Genomic DNA, 16,927 nt, shown 5'->3' with positions numbered 1-16,927 from the left:
CCCTGGGTAAGAACCACCGATGAGCTCCTACTACCAAACCTGACACAACAGGAAATGAAGGGCCGGAGACGTGACAGGTCTTCTTAAGGTCACACAGCCAGTCAGTAGCAGCCCAGGTCTCCCACCGCCCTGTTCTCTGCTCTCTGCTTTGCCCACCTGCCGCAAGACCCCAGACCCCCGGGCGCCCACTTGATGGAGAACTTGGCCCAGCCCTGAGCTAATGTAAGGAGAAACAAAGTAAGAGATACACAGACAACTGCTAAGGTTCATTTATTTGTTTCAAAACCACCTCCACTCCTCAGCTTTCAATTTAGCCCTGGCCTTGTGACAAGAAGGCTTTTCTCTCTGGCCTCTTGCGTAAGGAAGAGAAAACACATTAACATTTCCCATCACATCTCTGTCGCCAGACACCATTCAGGGGCAGACCGGGCCAGGACTGGAACTTCGTGGCATTGAGAACGTGTGGCTTGCAAGCTTTTCCTCCATCCTCCCTGAGACATCCGCTCCTGCCCTGGGGGGCTGTGCCTCCACCTCCCAGCTCAGGGCGTCTGCAATAATCATGGGTTGCTTGCAGCCTGATCTCCAGTCTGCTTCTCATCGGGGAAGTGCCACGCCACGGCCCCGCTGGTTCTGGCATGGATCCTCAATGGCTCTCCATGTCCCAGTGCTGGCTCATGAGTGAGGACTCGCACGGGTTGACAACGACTTCCCTGTCGTTCTCAGTGCTGTCACCAAACAAGTCTGTGTCTAGGCAGAGGTGAGAGGCCATGTGCTCGATGCGGGAGCCAGTCTTGGTCCATTGCTGAGAAGACGGAGAGGAGAGAGGATGAGCCAGGATTCTCTGGCGAAGGCCGGGTCCTATCAATAATACGAGGAGTTCCCGCAGAATCAGAAATGCTTAATTTCTGATTTAAAAGGCTAGGGTCACCTCGAGACCTGACTTCACGGTCTCATGGAGAAATAAAACTGCAACTAATTGCCTTGCCAGGTATTATTGTTGTTTTTTTAATCAGATAAAAAAAAAAAGTAAAGCAAAATCAATATGTTTGCTAGGAAAACTCATTAGAAGGGAATAACCTTCCAAGCAATAAGCTAGAAAATGCGAAGCAAGTTAGTCACAGGAGCAACCAACGAAATGATCCGCGTGGGTGTCTGCATGGTCACGGGGACAGGGGAGTGAGGGGGATGGCGATGCAGGAGGGGTGGGGTTCCAGGGCAGCCTGGAAACCTCTGCTCCTTCAAAGTGCTTCAGCACATGGGGGCCAATGGGGGGGGGGGCGCGTCTCAGGTTGCTGCTTCCCACCTTGAAGGACAAGCAGGGAGGGAATGGATATGTATTGGGAGATCACCATCTCAGATAATTTCTCTAAACAGCTACCCCGTGTGGTGGGCATCAGTTCCATCTCACAGAGGAAGGAACTGAAGCTCAGAGAGACCCAGTAACCTGCCATGGGTCACACAGTCAGTGAGACATAAAACGGGCATTGGAATCTGTTTCCCTGGTGGGAACTGGGTGAGGCCAGCACCCGGCAGCTGGAGGACTTGCACACATGGCACATAGTACTGGGAGTGCTAGGAACTTGGTGGACATCCTGCCTGAGTCCAAGGCCCCGGAAAGTCTGAGCCTTGCTCATCCTTGTGGCCCTGAAGGCTTTGTCCTGGTCCTCTCCTGCTTGGGCTCCCAGGAAGGCATCAGAGCAAGACAGGATAGTACAAGACACACATGCACGCTGCAGCCCAACGAGGTCAACAGACTTTCACGTGCCAAGTTGGCCATGGCGGCTGGCACCACGGAGGCATCAGAGGCAGCATTTTGTCCCTCTCCCAGCCACAAGGACCCCTTCTTACCAACACTCCCTCTTAGACCTACCCACCGGGGCAGGCACTGTGCACTTACCTGTTTGTCATCTCCATTCTTGCAAAGGACAAGAACCACTGGGGCGCCGGGGAAGAAGGTGATGACGGAGAGGCACAGCTCTTCCTGGATGATCTGCTGGGTGTACGTGAAGGCCCAGATCTGGAGGGAAGAGGCCAGGAAGTGTCACGTGAGGATCCTTGGAAGCCACCACTGGTGGGATACCACCGTGCTTACGTGCGACAGGATGGTTTGGTAAAAAGTACCCGGGGCTGGACAGGAATCAATCGTCCATCAAAGGTCACCTTAGAACATGCTACCAAAGAGCCAGAAACTCTTAGGTCACATCCCCAGTGCAGTCTCCATCCCTACACCCCATGGGGGGACCGGCCGGGGCGTACAGGCCACTTCTGGGAGGGGCCGAACAACACCCGAGCCCAGCTGAGCTGCATGGTCTCCAGGTTCTGTGTGGATAGGTTTCTGTTCCTCACACTGGAAAGTTCTAGCAGCTACCTGGCAGGTCACCCCCCAGCTGTCTTTAGAATCTCCCTTCTTCTCTGAAAGGGAGTCTAAACCAGGGTCCTGGGAACAGGAGGCAGACGGAGAGACAAAGGAACAAAGCAACCCAAGGGAGGCAGTGGAAGAGGAGCCCAGTGGGAAAGAGGAAAGTCCTGAGAAATAAAATTATTCCAAGAGGCTGCATGTGCTCCGGCACCCAGCAGCATAGATCCCCGGCGCCCGAGCGGCTGCAGGGAGAGAAGTTGAGGAAGCGGACGGGCAAGCAGAGCTCTGATGACAAAGGAGAAGGGGGTCGTTACCAGGGATGCTCCTCACGTATTTCCTCCAAGTGCCAGAGATCAGAGAGCAGCTGACTGCCCCGAGAGCCCACACACTTCCCAGTTCTTACACCAGGGGGCGAAGGGGCCGGCATAGTAATGCCAAAAGGTGAACCTCCCGGAGGTTTTGCCCAGGCTGGTAAGTGGGGAGATCTGCCCTTTGCCTTCATCACGGGGCGAAGATGATTCCTGGATTGGATGCCCCGAGGGGAGCTACATGTCCATGCTTGGTCACTGTCCTCTAAATGGTCCCCCTTGGGTCTGGGTGTGTGCGAGGGACACAGTCCACCTCGGGAGGACCGGCCCAGGGGTGAGATCCACGCAGGTCCTGAAATCAGACTCGGGCCTTGGGTGAGGGATTCAGGGTCCTAGACGTCTGGAGTTGATCTAGAAGGTGGGACCAGGTCCTGGGTGTTGACCCAGAGAATTCCTTGCTCTGTTAGGAAAGGAGAGAAGCGCCCGGGGCCCAGCCAGGGTAGGACCGCCAGGGAGTCATTTACCTGGGCCCACCTCACCTCTAGCCTTCTGCTAGCGTCTGGAAATGAGGCTAAACACAGTCACCGAAGTGGAAAGATAAGGGTTATCCTCTGTCCCTTGACCCCACCTCAGAGCTATGCCTTAGCATTTTAATGATAACCCTGCAATTATCTGGTGATCGCCACCAGACACTGGCTTTGTACTTTTCACATGAAAAGGATTAACTGGGTCAACAACAAACACTTAAAAACTGTACCCTAATTTCTGAAAGCCCATTTTGGCATTTCTTTTTTTTAATATCCTAGTGGCTTGGAAAACTGGAAGTGCTAGGGATGGAGTGGAGGCAGGTGGAGTGGGGGTGGTTCTTTTAACATCTGAGACACCCTAAACACAAACACCTTTTGGGAGGGAGTGTATAGGGCAGGGGTGGGCAACCCCTGGCACGTGTGCCAAACATGGCATGCCAGTAACTTTTGCTGGCACTCGAAACCCTCTCTTATAATCTTCCATTTACAATTTTTTTCTTAATATCGACTTTTTTATTTTTCAGATAAATTCAGTGTAGGTGCATCTTAGATAAATAAATAATTTTACATAACATGTATACATTAAAAAATAAACGTATTTTTCATCATCATATACTGTTTTTGTCGCTCGAATGAATTTTATTATTTCTTCAAGGTTCTTCACATACGTATATCTTAAGAGATATCAAGTAAGTGTAACATGTTCTCAAAAAATTAGGGTTGGCACACAGAAGAATTTTGAGTCAGAGATTTTGCTGGCTTTGGCACACACTCACAAAAAGGTTGCCCACCCCTGGCATAGGGTATACCCCTGGGATGCCACCTCAAGACTCCCACAGACAGGGATCGAAGCCTTTTCACTAAGTGGACTTTCCATTAGTTGGTGCTTTACTGGCATTGAAATAATTCAGCCTCTGAATTTCCCAGAGGAACACGGCTCGATGGCCACATCTGCAAGAGAGGAGATTCGAGGGGTGGGGGGTGCTAGGACACAGGAGCGGGGGCAGGGAGTGAGGAGGGGGGTTTCCAATTCCCACCCTGCAGACTTCCTTCCCAGAATGGCCGGTGATGAACGGGTTTATTAAGCAAGTCCCGGAATCAGAAATGGACTCAGGAAGGCCACAGCGGTTGCTCAGATTGGTCTGGCCTCGATCTGTAAGTGCTGGGCCTCTGCTGATGGCTCTATTTGGGGGACTGGCTAAGTCGAAGCCCCCACTTCCAGTGCACACAGGCACAGTCAAACCCATGGAAGGAAACCCAGATGCCATCCTGGAGGCGGCATGGGTGGCCTTGTTCCCTTTGGAACAGGCTGGTAAGCGGCTGAGGAGAAGGGAGCTCTCCCCAGGAAGAGGGGACTGGTGATGGGGAGAGGATGGTCCAGGCTGGACAGCTTTGAGGCCCCCTGTGCTCAGAAGTCCCTGGAGACAGCCGCTGCAATGGGAGAGAGAAGAGACCGCCAGGCAGTGGGCAGGCTTCTCTAGCAAATGCGTATCTGGCTGCAGCTGTAAAAGCTGGTATGAAACAGGCCTCCCCAGCCTGGGGCCTACTGTCTTGCACTGGATGGAGAAACAGAGTTAGGGGGCTGTGTTTCCATTAAGGCAGAAGCCCAGAGCATGTACTGATGGTGGCGAGTTTCCCATTCAAAACTCCTTCTGTGTGGGAAAGAGTGAACCACTGAGAAGAAACACGGAAAGCCAGGGGCAGCGCTGCCAGTCAGGCTGTGGCGAGACGGCCAAAACAGCTCACTCACGGGACCTGTCAGTCCCAGGCGCTCACATTCTTGTCTATTTCATCACCAACACCTACGCCTGGGAGGAAGGTACAACTGAAAGGAAGAACGTCCACTACTGAGGTCAGTGTTACTCCGGGCAATGCCGGAAGCAGACCCCGGGGTAGACCGTGAACATGGGACCTCCTTGGTAAGATGGGATCTGAGCTGAGTAACCAGGGCCACTGTTGGCCTCGAGTCTCTAAGCTCACACTGGGCAGCACAATCGACCAGCAAACACGCCCTCGAAGCTTTTCAGACAAGGAGTCTAGAACGAACAAGTGGCTTCAAGTGAAACTTTAGTTCAGCGGACCTTTCGCTGCACCCGGATCCCTGAAGGAGCATCCAGATGTGCCGACTGCCGGGCTGGAACCCTGGCTCACCCGCTCATCAACCCTGTGAACTTGGGCAAGTTTCTTAATTCTGCATCTCGTTCCCTCATGTGGAAAATGAAGATACAATCATCCCTACTGCAGAAGGTCATTGTGAGGAACAAACGGGTAAATACATCTCCGTGTGCAGAGGGTGCTGGCCTCAGAGCCAGTGCTAGTTACTGAGATGATGGAGGAAGCCAACAGGGAGAGAGAGGGCCCTAGAGGTTTTCCTGTAGAAAACTGCCTTTCTTTGCCTCCCGGGAAAGATGGAGAGGCGGCTGGGAAGGGGCCACTCGCAAGGTGTACTGAGAAAACTCAGGGAGAAAGGGTGGCATCGGGCAGGGGAGGTGACATGCTGGCAACCTGTCCCACAGGCAGACTCCCCTCCAGGAGCCAATATGAATCCAGGTTTGGGGGAAGAGCCTTTATCTCCATCTCACCCACCCAGGGTATTCAGCTGCCACCAGCCAGTAGCCTAAATGGCTGGGATCCAGGTAAAAGAACACACTCAGAATTTTTTAATTTATGCGGTTTCCCTTTCTTTACGTTGGGATAGCAACTAGATTGGTGCATGGGTCTTCCTTCCAGGGAATCCAATAAAGTCAAGAGAAAGCTTCTCAACCTGGAGGCGCCTTGGGCTTCACACGATTACAAACTGACGATGGATTTCTCTTGCCTTCTAACCAAGGCGCCGGTTTGCCCACATTTTCAATACACACCCCGATTACACATTTGCTCCCAAGGTCGACAAGCCAGCCCCGACAGGGAGGTGAGGCGGGTGAAGGACGAGTGGGGCTGAGGGGAAGCAGGGACACAGCCAGCATCAGAGCAGAGGACAGATATGGTCTGGTAGTTCCTTGCAGTAACGAGGAAACCCACGGGCCTCGCCACACGCCACCTGGCCAATGAGTGGCCAGATGGGAGCAGGACTCAGAGCTCTTGGCTCCCACAATCTGGTGCTCTTTCACCTCAGATGTGTAGGACCCCGAATCCCTCACCCACGTGGCCCGAGTCTGACTTCAGGACCTGCATGGGTCAGTCCTCCCGAGGTGGACTGTGTCCCTTGCACACACTCAGATCCAAGGGGGACCATTTAGAGGACAGTGACTAAGCATAGACATGCAGGCTAGGAGTTCACCATGGGGGACAGAGCCAGGGATGGGAAGAAAAGGGGGGTTGTCTAGGCTGGAAGCCAGCACCATGTGTGTCCCCTGGTCTGGTGTGGAGCCCCCGAGTGTGGGCCTCGATGCCTTACACTGCCCAGTTCCCAGCAAGGTTCCCTGCTCTCTGGTCTGCCCCTCCCAGTCCTAACATGGGGTGTGAGTGTTGTTTCCCTCCTCAGAGGGGCTGCCATTGGGAACTGGCCCAGAAGAAGAATTTTGCCAGCTGTCTCCTGTCAAAGTGGAGCTGATTTATAGCTTTAATATTTACAACCTGGAAGAGGATCTTGGGGACAGGCATCCTCCATGATGAAATTGGAATAAAAAGGTTCCAGAACCAGCCATGACTCTGGCAACAGTTGCAATAGCAAAGTGCCCAGGGCACACTGGCCAGATTTCCCAAAGCCACCTTCATCACTTCCTAGCGTGTAACCTTGGCTAATCTCTCCAAGCCCTGGGCTTCATCACCTGTAAGATGAAGATAACAGTAATACCACAGTCCCCCCTTCTCTCGGAGGATACATTCCAGGACCTCAGTGGATGCCTAAAAACTGGACCCTATATATACTATGTTTTTTTCATACACATACACACCTTTGCACTTAAAGGAAGCACTTTATGGCTTCTCCTTGGCATTTCCAAATTGCAGCATCACTACTCTTATGCCTTGGGGCCATTATTAAGTAAAATAAAGATCACTGAACACAAGCACTGTGATACCGAGATAGGGTATCCGATCACCAAGAGGGCTGCTGGGTGGCCACTGGGTGGGGAGCATGTACGGTGTGCTATGCTGGACAAAGGGATGGTTCACGTCTGGGACGAGGCCCTAGATTTTATCATGCTACTTAGAACCATGCACAACTTAAAACGTATGGGTTGTTTCTTTCTGGAACTTTCCATTTAGTATTTTTAGACCACAGTACCTGAAACCATGGAAAAATGAGACCGTGGGTAATGGGGACTACTGTACCTACTTTATAGGGCCTCTCAGAGACAGAAAAGGTGGGAGCAGGAAAGAGGACGTCTGAGTCATGTGAAGGGCTGAGAAGCAGACTGACTCCCTTTGGACAGGCCCAGAGGCAGGGCAAGTAGAGACGGAGGAGGGAAGAGGCAAGGCAGGGGGAAGCGGACAGAACCCTGATGCCATGATGCATTAGCAGAAGGGGTGGGAGCCAGAAAGACAGGCCTGAGTTTATGTAGAAAGGAGCAGCAGACACTGAAAGAGAGAGAGGTAACGTAAGTTTTAAAGGTGTATACGCCACACATGCACACACACGCGCACACATGGTTGGGGAACTATGCTAGCTGAAATAGTCATGTGGACTTGCATCAGTCTCAGGTGGATTCAGAATGCTTGGCCTTGCACCCAGTGCCGCTGCTGGCCATGGGCCCCTCTAGGAGAGGCTGTGTCTAATCCTCCGTGGCCCCACCTTGCAGCCCAGCGCGCAGTCTGATGGCCGGAGTCCCAGGGGCACCCCGTGTCATCAGTTGGAGCAGACTGCACATCCTTCCATCTCAGCGTGTTCTTCCGTTATCCTTAACTCACCCTGCTGCTATGCAAACCCAGCAGTTCTCTCCAAAGCCGAGAGACAGCTTGGCACTATTGTCTAGGAAAGAATGCTGCTCACTCGGAAGACTGTTACTATGATAACCCTTAGTTTCCCACAGATGAGCCTTCCCCACCCCCCACCTCCATTTTCCCAAAGTCAGCTGAGATAAATACTATGACCCTCTGGTCCAATAAAGTCCTGGCAACCTCTCCCAGGGCCAGGTGACCAGGGACCTCTCCCCGAGACCCAAAGAACTCCACCTCCCACTTCCGTATGTAGCCAAAGACATTGAGTACTGAAAAGCCTCCGCTTAGCTGGACACAGACGGGAAAACTCCCATCCCAGGGACGGGGGCACGCAGCATCCTGGCTGTTGGGATCCCCACGAGCAGTGCCCACACACGATTCAGAAGAGAGGGGTGTGTGTCACCTACTCAAAACATTTTACAAAATGCCACTTGAGCAAATTGTGCCATTTCCAGCCAGCCCTCCACCCAGAGCAAAACCGACACCTCTGCTTCCTTTCCTGGGTGACTCGGGCAGCCCCTCCCGTGCCCTGATGGAGCAGAGAGATGGTTCTTAGAAAAGTCAGGGCAAGTGGAGGCTGGTGGTGAGATGCTTCAAAGGCCAGACCAAGAATGTGGATTTTTGTGGTAGGCAATGGGGAGCCACTGAAGGCTGCAGAGAGATGGGGAGCAAGGATGAGGCGATAGCATGCCGGATGGGGGACGAAGGGCAAGGACTGGAGGCTATGGTTGTCATCTAACACAGTGGTTCCCAACTGGGGCAGTTTTGTGGGCAGAGGCCAGGGATGCTGCTAGACAGCCGACAGAACACAGGACAACCCAACCACAAAGAATTATCTAGTCCCAAATGTCCACAATGCTGACACTGAGGAATGCTGACCAGGCATGAGGAAGCCAAGGCAGGTGTGCAGGACTGGAATGACAGAGCCCCTCATCTCGCAGGATGCAGCTCAAGTGCAAGTCCTCTGGGAAGATGTCCCTGATTCTCGTGCATACGTTGAATACCATCTGGACAAAACTCTATCCAGGACACAGTTCGTATGAGAATGGCTGCTTGCTTGCTTGCTTCTTTGTGCATCAGATCCCTTGAGGGGCCACGGAGGCCTGCAACCTAGCCTTTCATTTCTGCATCATCACAGTTCGCAGAGAAGTAGATGTTTGCTGAGTGAGTGAATGGGTTCATAGATGGATGAAGATACAGAATTTGTGAAATCACTGAAACAGAGGAGGTTTCCAAAGCTGGAAGCATGGAGAAAATCTCCAAGAAACCACTTATAGAAAGGAACAGTGACCTGAGATCCGTGGTGAATACTCACCGTAATGGCATGAGAGTTGGAGAGAGGAACCAGCAAAGAACACAGAGACAGGGAGAATGGAAATGTGGGAGAATCTGGATCACAGAGCCCCCAGAGCCAGGAGGGACACTTGCGAGATGGGTGTACTTTAGTGCATCCAGCAGGCAAATGGTACAGAGGTTGAAGTGGGCCATGTATTTGTCAGTGACCTTTAAAAGGCCATTCTAGCATCGGGGGGAGAGGGAGTGCACTGGCCCACAGGACATAGAGGTGCTATGTTGATGAATCACTAAGGCACCAGAAAACCTTTGTGATAAGGGGCGATGTGGTTCCTCCAGACCTGGGGGAAGCAGGAGGCAGCGCCCCAGGCCTGGTGAGGGCAGGATGGGGATGAACAAGGCCCTGCTCAGAGGCGGGTGTGGCAGAGGATGCCAATAGCTTTAGCAAAGCTGACGTCACCTCCTGGAGCAGTGATTCGCAGAGCAGGCACCCCAGGCTGGAGCAGTGCCACCCAGCGGCATGCTTTTCTGTTTGCATTTCATATTCCGGAGTAGCTGTCCCACCCACCCTGCCTGACCCGGCCCACATTTACTGCCAGCAGGTTGGGCACCAATGACATCCTCATTCAACTGCTCACTGAATGGCAATTCCCTATGGGCACGATGCTGCCTGGTAAGGCATCTTTCAGAGAAATTCCATGGAACCCGGCAGAGTGAACCCCGCCCCAGAGTGAGGGGCACATACTTCTCCTGCTCCGCTGCTGGGCTCTGGGTATAACTGGACACGTGGTGTCACATAAAAGCAGGCGACAGAGGCACAAGCTCTCGAATCCCCAGCCAGTGACTCACCTGGGACTTTGCATCCTCGCCTTTGATCTTGACACAGGGCCTTAACTTGAGGTTGGAGACCTCCTGGTTTTTCTGCCGTTGAGACTCCAGGCACTTCTGGCGCTGTCGGATAGGGCCCTTCTGGATGGAGGAATCCTTGGGGACTCTAGGGGAAAGCCACAGGAGAAGTGGGAATCTGCTGCTCTTGGGACTTGAACACTAACTAGCAGTGAAGAGGTGGGGGCAGTGTTTAGAGCAGCGGTTCTCAACCTGTGGGTCGCGACCCCTTTGGGGGTCGAACGACCCTTTCACAGGGGTCGCCTAAGACCATCGGAAAACACATATATAATTACATATTGTTTTGTGATTAGTCACTATGCTTTAATTATGTTCAATTTGTAACAATGAAATTGGGGGTCACCACAACATGAGGAACTGTATTAGAGTGTTGTGGCATTAGGAAGGTTGAGAACCACTGGCTTAGAGAATGGCAGGGCATTTTGCCCTGAACTCTGCTAGGGGAGAGGATACCCCCAGGAATAAGTTAGCCAGGAAAGACCCCAGAGCCAAAGGTCAGATGGAGCTGGAATGGAGCCAACCTTCGAATTCTACATCTTCAAGTCACACCCAGGGCTCAGACCCCAGCCATTGAGAAACACTGGTCCTTGTTAACCTCAGTCCCTCATGCTACTGGTTAATATCACTCCTCTGCTGATTTGCAGGATAAAGGGGAGCTAATTGGATTTTTCTATATACATACACCCCGCTGGCCACAGGCCGTCCCTTATCCAGACCGAATCAGCGAGGGCCTCTCTTTGCAGCCACAAAGGCTCACACAGTAGGGCAGATACCTGAGTTCTGGGTAGACATTCTCCAGGTACCACTTGAAGCTCTGGCACCGTAGTTTCCTCCTCAGGTCCAATCTGCTCTCAATGCTGGGGGCAGAGAGGATGAAACACGCTTTGTCAGAGACAGGGGCTGGGCTGGGAGGCACATGGCACACCCTGTGCCCATGCTCGGCGCCCACATCGCTCTGGGGGGGCACTGGAAAAATGAACTGAGAGATTTCTAGAGCTCCAGACAGCGCTATGGAAACACTGAGCAATAGCTCACAGTGGTGCAGTAACGACACCAAGGACTTGTGCTTTAACTTGAAAATGGATTTTGGGGGTGTTCTGGCTTTTCATTAAAAGCAAGGCTACGAGGACATTCGGTGTGTTGTAATAATTCACCATCGCACCTCTGAGTCTAGTTACTCACAAATCCCTTTTAGGATTCTGCAGTCGAAATACCAACCTCCACTGCTCCAGCCTCAAAGAATCCTCTTCTTTGGCTGGTTCTGGGGCCTTGCCATGTATTTGTTCACCAACTATTTCTTGAGCACCTACTATGTGCCAGGCATTGTGCCCAATGTGGGATCTAATGATGAGCTTTTGAGCATGAGAGAAAGGTAATGAATTGAGTGATCCCCACCCTATGTGGACGTAGGTGAGCACGCAGAGGCTGTGGGAGAAACTCAGAGTGTGCCTCTGCTTGTCAGGTCAGTGGAGGTGAACATGATGACACTGAAGGAAAAGTGGGTGTTATCTAGACAAAGCAGAAAGAGGGTGGGGCAGGAGCCCTCGTAGAGGCAGGGGACTAGCAGAGAGAGAGAGAGAAATGCATGTAAAAAAGTGAGCTAGTTCTGTGGGCAGAAGCAGTTCTGTAGGAGGTGAACATATGTGTGTGTGCAAATGTATGTGAGGGGGGATGGAAGAGGGGAAATGAGTGGGATGAGAGATGAAGATATAGACCATATCATGTCTTGTGAGGAGAGGCTCTGTGGAGGAGGTGGGTGGGACTTTATTTTAAGGGCAATGATGCAACTGATGGGTTCTGAGCAGAGCATGATGTGATGTTTGTACTTTAAGAGCGTCCTACTGATGGCGAGTGTGTCTGATGGGGCAAAGCTGGAGGCAGGGAGAGCAGTTAGGAGGCAGTTGCAGAAGCACGGGTGCTGACCATGATTTCAGGTATAAAAGTAGGGTTTGGGAATGGAGAGAAGTGACAGGTGCAAGTCCCTCCACTTCTCTCCATCTGCACCAATCCCTTACATCCAAGTACTAAAGGGACATTTCCATCTTGTCCCTCCCGGGCATCCATACAGACTGGCCCTGCTCTGTCCCAGCTATGCCTGCTGCCCCTAAGACCACTCTCTTGGCACCAGGACTTCTTACATAGCACTAACCACATTTCCTCACCAGGCTCTAAGCAACATGGGAACAGGAATGGATTTTTTTTTAAGTGCTGAATATTTTGTGTTTAGCAGGCACCTGGGTGTCTGGGTGTCAATGAGGCAGTGTTATCATGACCTGGTGACTGCCTGGATGTGAGGGGAGAGGGAGGAGTGGAGGCTGACACCCAGATTTCAGACTTGGGCAAAAGGATGTAAAGAAGAGCATTCACTGAGATGGGGATTATGGGATGAGGAGCAAGTTTAGGCACAAAGTTGGGTGAGTTCAGTTGGAACTTGAGTTGGAGGAGTCTGGAAGACATCCAGGTGGAGACGTCCCATTGAGACTTGGGTCTAAGGGACCGGAGCGCAGAGGAGAGGTCCGGGCTTAGGAACAGACGTGAGCAGCAGCAGTATACAAGTGGTGGCTGACGCCAGAGAGAATGTGCAGGAAGAAGAAGGCTTATGACAGATCCTCAGGGAAGACCAACATATAAGGGTGACAAGAGAAAACTGAGGCTGCAAACGAGATGGAGAAGGTAGAGCCCGAGCAGCAGACAAAAGCCAAGACAGTATTTATAGAAATCCAGAGATCAGCAGTGCACTGGGCTGAGAGGGGGTGGGGTGGAGGAGACTCAAACTAATGGGATAACACAGAGATGGTATGGGGTCCAAGGAGTCATGGGTGAGCCAGGTGGGAGCAAGCAAGAGGACAGGGGAGGGGCAAGGCCTCAGATCACAGAGGGGGCGCAGTGGACAGCGAATGCAGGCAGCTGAGTGGCAAAGCTTGGCTCTGAAGGAGCAGAGGACAGGGTGTAGGTACTGAGCCAAGTTGGATTGAAGGAGAGTTTTTATAGAGTTTTCTTTGTCCTTTTTCCTTTTCTTTAAAAAACAAAACAAAACATTTTTATTGATTTCAGAGAGGAAGGGAGAGGAATAGAGAGATGGAAACATCAATGATGAGAGAGAATCATTGATCAGCTGCCTCCTGCATGCCCACTACTGGGGATCAAGCCCCCAACCCAGGCATGTGCCCTGACCAGGAATCAAACCGTGACTTCCTGGTCGATGGTCAACCAACCACTAAGACACACTGGTTGGGCTTCCTTTTCCTTTTATTTTGAAGATGTAAAACGCTGAATAAGTTCAAATGCTGACAGGAACCATGCAGCAGAGAAGAGGTGAGAGTTGAGACACATGGAGGGCAAAGTCCCCTAGAGCAGTGGTTCCCACACAGTCTGCACATTAGAATCACCAAGAGGGATGGGGGGGGCCTTTAAAATATTCCACAGCCCAGGCCACACCCCAGACTAAATCAACTCTCTGTGAGTGGAGTGGAGGCATCAGGTTTTGAAGCTCCCCCGGGGATTGCAATGTGGGGGCTATTTTGGGTTTTATCGCCCTAGAACTTCGCTCCTGAGTTGAGGTCCTCTGACCAGCCCCCCAGAGCCACCTGGGAGCTTATCCGAAATGCAGCCCCACCGAACCATCATGCACATTTCAACAAGATCCCCCTGAGGTCTGTGTGCACATTAAAGTTTGATAAGCTCTGAGCCAGGAGGCAGGCGGAGATGAATCCAGGCCGTGGGAACTCGATAAATGTTGATTTATAAATGAATGCAGGAATGAAAGGTGCGTCTGGAGTGTCGGTGGAGGGCTGGCCCGCCACCGCAGGAGACACACCTTGTCCTTGGAGAGGAAAGAGATAGAGAAGGATGGTGCAGATACAGTGAAGTGGATAGGTTGGTGTGTCCTGGGAAGTTGATAGCATCTATTCCATCTATAAAAGAGAAGGTGTCATCTACTGTGATTGACAGGAGAGTGTGGACTTGGCAGCTGGGGAGAACGGAGAAGGTTTAAATGGATCTGGAGGGAGAACGCTGGCCAGGAAAAAGGGGGACCAGTAGGCATAGCGAGGGCCTCCTGAGACTGATGCTACGGAGTGTCATGTCAGCAGCACCAGGGAGGAGGAGGAGTTAGGCTTGGGTGACGAAGCACCAGGAGGCAGGCACTCCGACCTACAGGTACCGAGGCAGTTTAGTCCCAAATCCTACCTTTCTGTGAAAACCTGGGAATATCAGTCCACTGGACAAGGAGAGCCCACCCACGGAGCTGGTGGTCAGGGTTGCCAGACAGTCATTCCACAGGCGCTGCCTGAGCCCTGCCCGCCCAGAACCCAGCAGGAACCAGAGGCTGTGAAGGGAGAGCCCCACAGCCTGGGGCTGGGCGGGCTTAGTGGCTGACCAGCTCAGTGAAGGCCTGTCAGCACCCGCTCGCCTCGGGCCTGTGAGCTGGGGCTCTTAACTCGGCACAAGTCAACCGGAGGGACACTTACTCTCCGAAGGGCCTCTCCAGGGCGAACGGCCGGGCAGCATAAAAGTACTGCTTGTATTCATCCATCCACACTTCAGCTGTCCGCTTGGTGTTCCTGGGGAGGATAGGGGGTGTCAGGGAGGTGCTACCTGAGAGGACCTGGGACATATCCAGTTAAAACACACACGCATGGCCCAGCCGGCATGGCTTAGTGGTTGAGCATCAACCTATGAACCAGGAGGTCACGGTTCTGTTCCCGGTCTGGGCATATGCCCGGGTTGTGGGCTTGATCCCCAGTGTGGGGCATGCAGGAGGCAGCTGATCAATGAATCTCTTTCTCATTGATGATTCTATTTCTCTCTCTCACCCTCTTCCTTCCTCTCTGAAATTATATACAAAATATACAGTATATATATTTTAAATGCACACATGTGAGCAAGTTGGTAGCATCACCCAGGCGGGGGCCACCATGGTGCAGCAACTCTACTCTTCCCAGGGTGCTGAGCCCAGCCCCGTCCCACCCAGTCTCCAATGGTACCTTCACCCCAAGACATCAGGTGTTCGTAGTAATGACAAACTCTTCCCCAAAAGATATGGAACCGAAAATTACCCAGAAACTGAACTTCTGTGACTCTCAAAAAAGAAACCATAGGAAGAAAAGAGCCAGGACAGCCCGGCACATCACATGGCGCCAGTAGCCAGGAGGAAAGAGCAGGGCCGCGCCGCCACCTTGCCCCGGCCTCCCCGGTCCTGCTCCAGGTGCTCCCGCTTTGCACAGGGGGTGTGGGGAGGCCCCAGCTCGCCAAGGTCTCCCTGTTGTCCAAGCAACTAGCTGCTTGCAGGTGTAAAGAATTAAGTAATCAAGCCATCTCAGACATTTTGCTAGAGCACTCTTAGGTTATTTTTAAAATGAGGTATTTGCTCTGAGTCTGACCCTAAAGGACACAGAAAGAAGTCAGAGAGGGACAGAGGCACTGAGAATGTCATCATTCAGCGGTCAAAGAGGCAGGGACACCGGGAAGAAGCCCGGGGCACAGAAACAGCTCATCAGAAGACAACCGGATGCCAGGGGCACTGTGGGGAGCAGCCCCTGCGGAGGCCCTCGGCAGTGAACTTGGGGCTCACGAAAGACGGGGTGCTCCTCCAGATTCCTGGTTCTATTTGGAGCACAGGCATTCAACAGGGGGCTGTGGCGAGCCCTTCCATTCAGGCTGATGGGCCTGAAAGGAGTCATGCACACGCAGCCCAGTTCTTGGGGCTCTGAAGGCAGTTCTTGTCTTATTGACCCTTCCACTGGCCGAACCATCAGCCAACCGGAAGCTGCTCATGAGACACTGTACCTCATTCCTCTAACCCCTGAATGACCCGCTGGTGGCATGCAGGATGCCACTGGCCAGGGTCCAGGCTCAAGGACAATGGATGTTCTGGAGCCCCAGGCTCTGCCTCTCATTCCCTAGCTGGCCCCATTCTACATCACAGCCACAAGGCTTTCCTACGTCCCCAGCTCATCCTTCCCTCTGAAACACCCGAGAGCTGAGGCAGCCCCACCTCTGTTCCCCGCTGCCCTGCCTGCAGGGTTTCTCATTGCCCACCACGTTTCTAAAGGTGTTAACTTTCCCATGACTCAGACCTACACCTCCTCTGAGCCTGCCGTGTCAGAACGTGACCCAGACCTGTTCATATATGTGAAAAACCGAGCATGGAAGTATGCAGAGGAGGAAAGTGACACCCAGAGGAAGAAAAACACCGAATGAGGTGCTTAGTCCTCCTTCCCCCAAATGGACCAAATCATAGGAAAAAAGGGAATAAATAGGTGAGAAAATGAGTAAAGACAAGAGGATTAGGGAAAGGGAGAGAAGGTGCTAGAGAAAAAATGAAAAACAGGAAGCAGAAATACAGTGGGGCCTTGACTTACGAGTTTAATTCGTTCCGGGACGGAGCTCGTTAAGGAGCTCGTTAACTGAAATTACTCTATCAACTCAATGCAAAAAATCGGCCGAGAGACAGCTGGTATCTCAAAAAACTCATTAGTCGGGACCCTCGTAAGTCAAGGCCCCACTGTACATGAATTTTTTATTTAAAGGAGGGGAGAAAGGTTGAAAGAGAAGAAATCCAGCAGAGAAGGGTGTACGCAGGGAGAGCAGGAAAAGGCACGTGGACACCCCTGGGTCACCGAGTCCTTCCCGGCCAGGAGATGAGGGCACTA

General features: G+C 52.3%; 1 protein-coding gene across 1 annotated transcript in view; it reads right to left on the bottom strand.

The window, feature by feature from the left end:
* Positions 1-271: 271 nt before the first annotated feature.
* Positions 272-16,927, bottom strand: part of GALNT14 (polypeptide N-acetylgalactosaminyltransferase 14) — a 184,372-nt gene continuing 167,716 nt past the window's right edge. The window contains exons 11-15 of the mRNA XM_036335562.1: positions 14,744-14,836; positions 11,048-11,131; positions 10,218-10,362; positions 1,898-2,017; positions 272-802 (exon numbers count right to left, since the gene is read on the bottom strand). Of these exons, the coding sequence (XP_036191455.1) occupies positions 644-802; positions 1,898-2,017; positions 10,218-10,362; positions 11,048-11,131; positions 14,744-14,836 (601 nt within the window). The 3' untranslated portion in view covers positions 272-643. The remainder of the gene's footprint in view (positions 803-1,897; positions 2,018-10,217; positions 10,363-11,047; positions 11,132-14,743; positions 14,837-16,927) is intronic.

This window comes from Myotis myotis, unplaced genomic scaffold, assembly GCF_014108235.1.
Source record: "Myotis myotis isolate mMyoMyo1 unplaced genomic scaffold, mMyoMyo1.p scaffold_m19_p_14, whole genome shotgun sequence".
Lineage (NCBI taxonomy): Eukaryota > Metazoa > Chordata > Mammalia > Chiroptera > Vespertilionidae > Myotis > Myotis myotis.
This window is presented reverse-complemented; position numbering and strand designations above follow the sequence as displayed.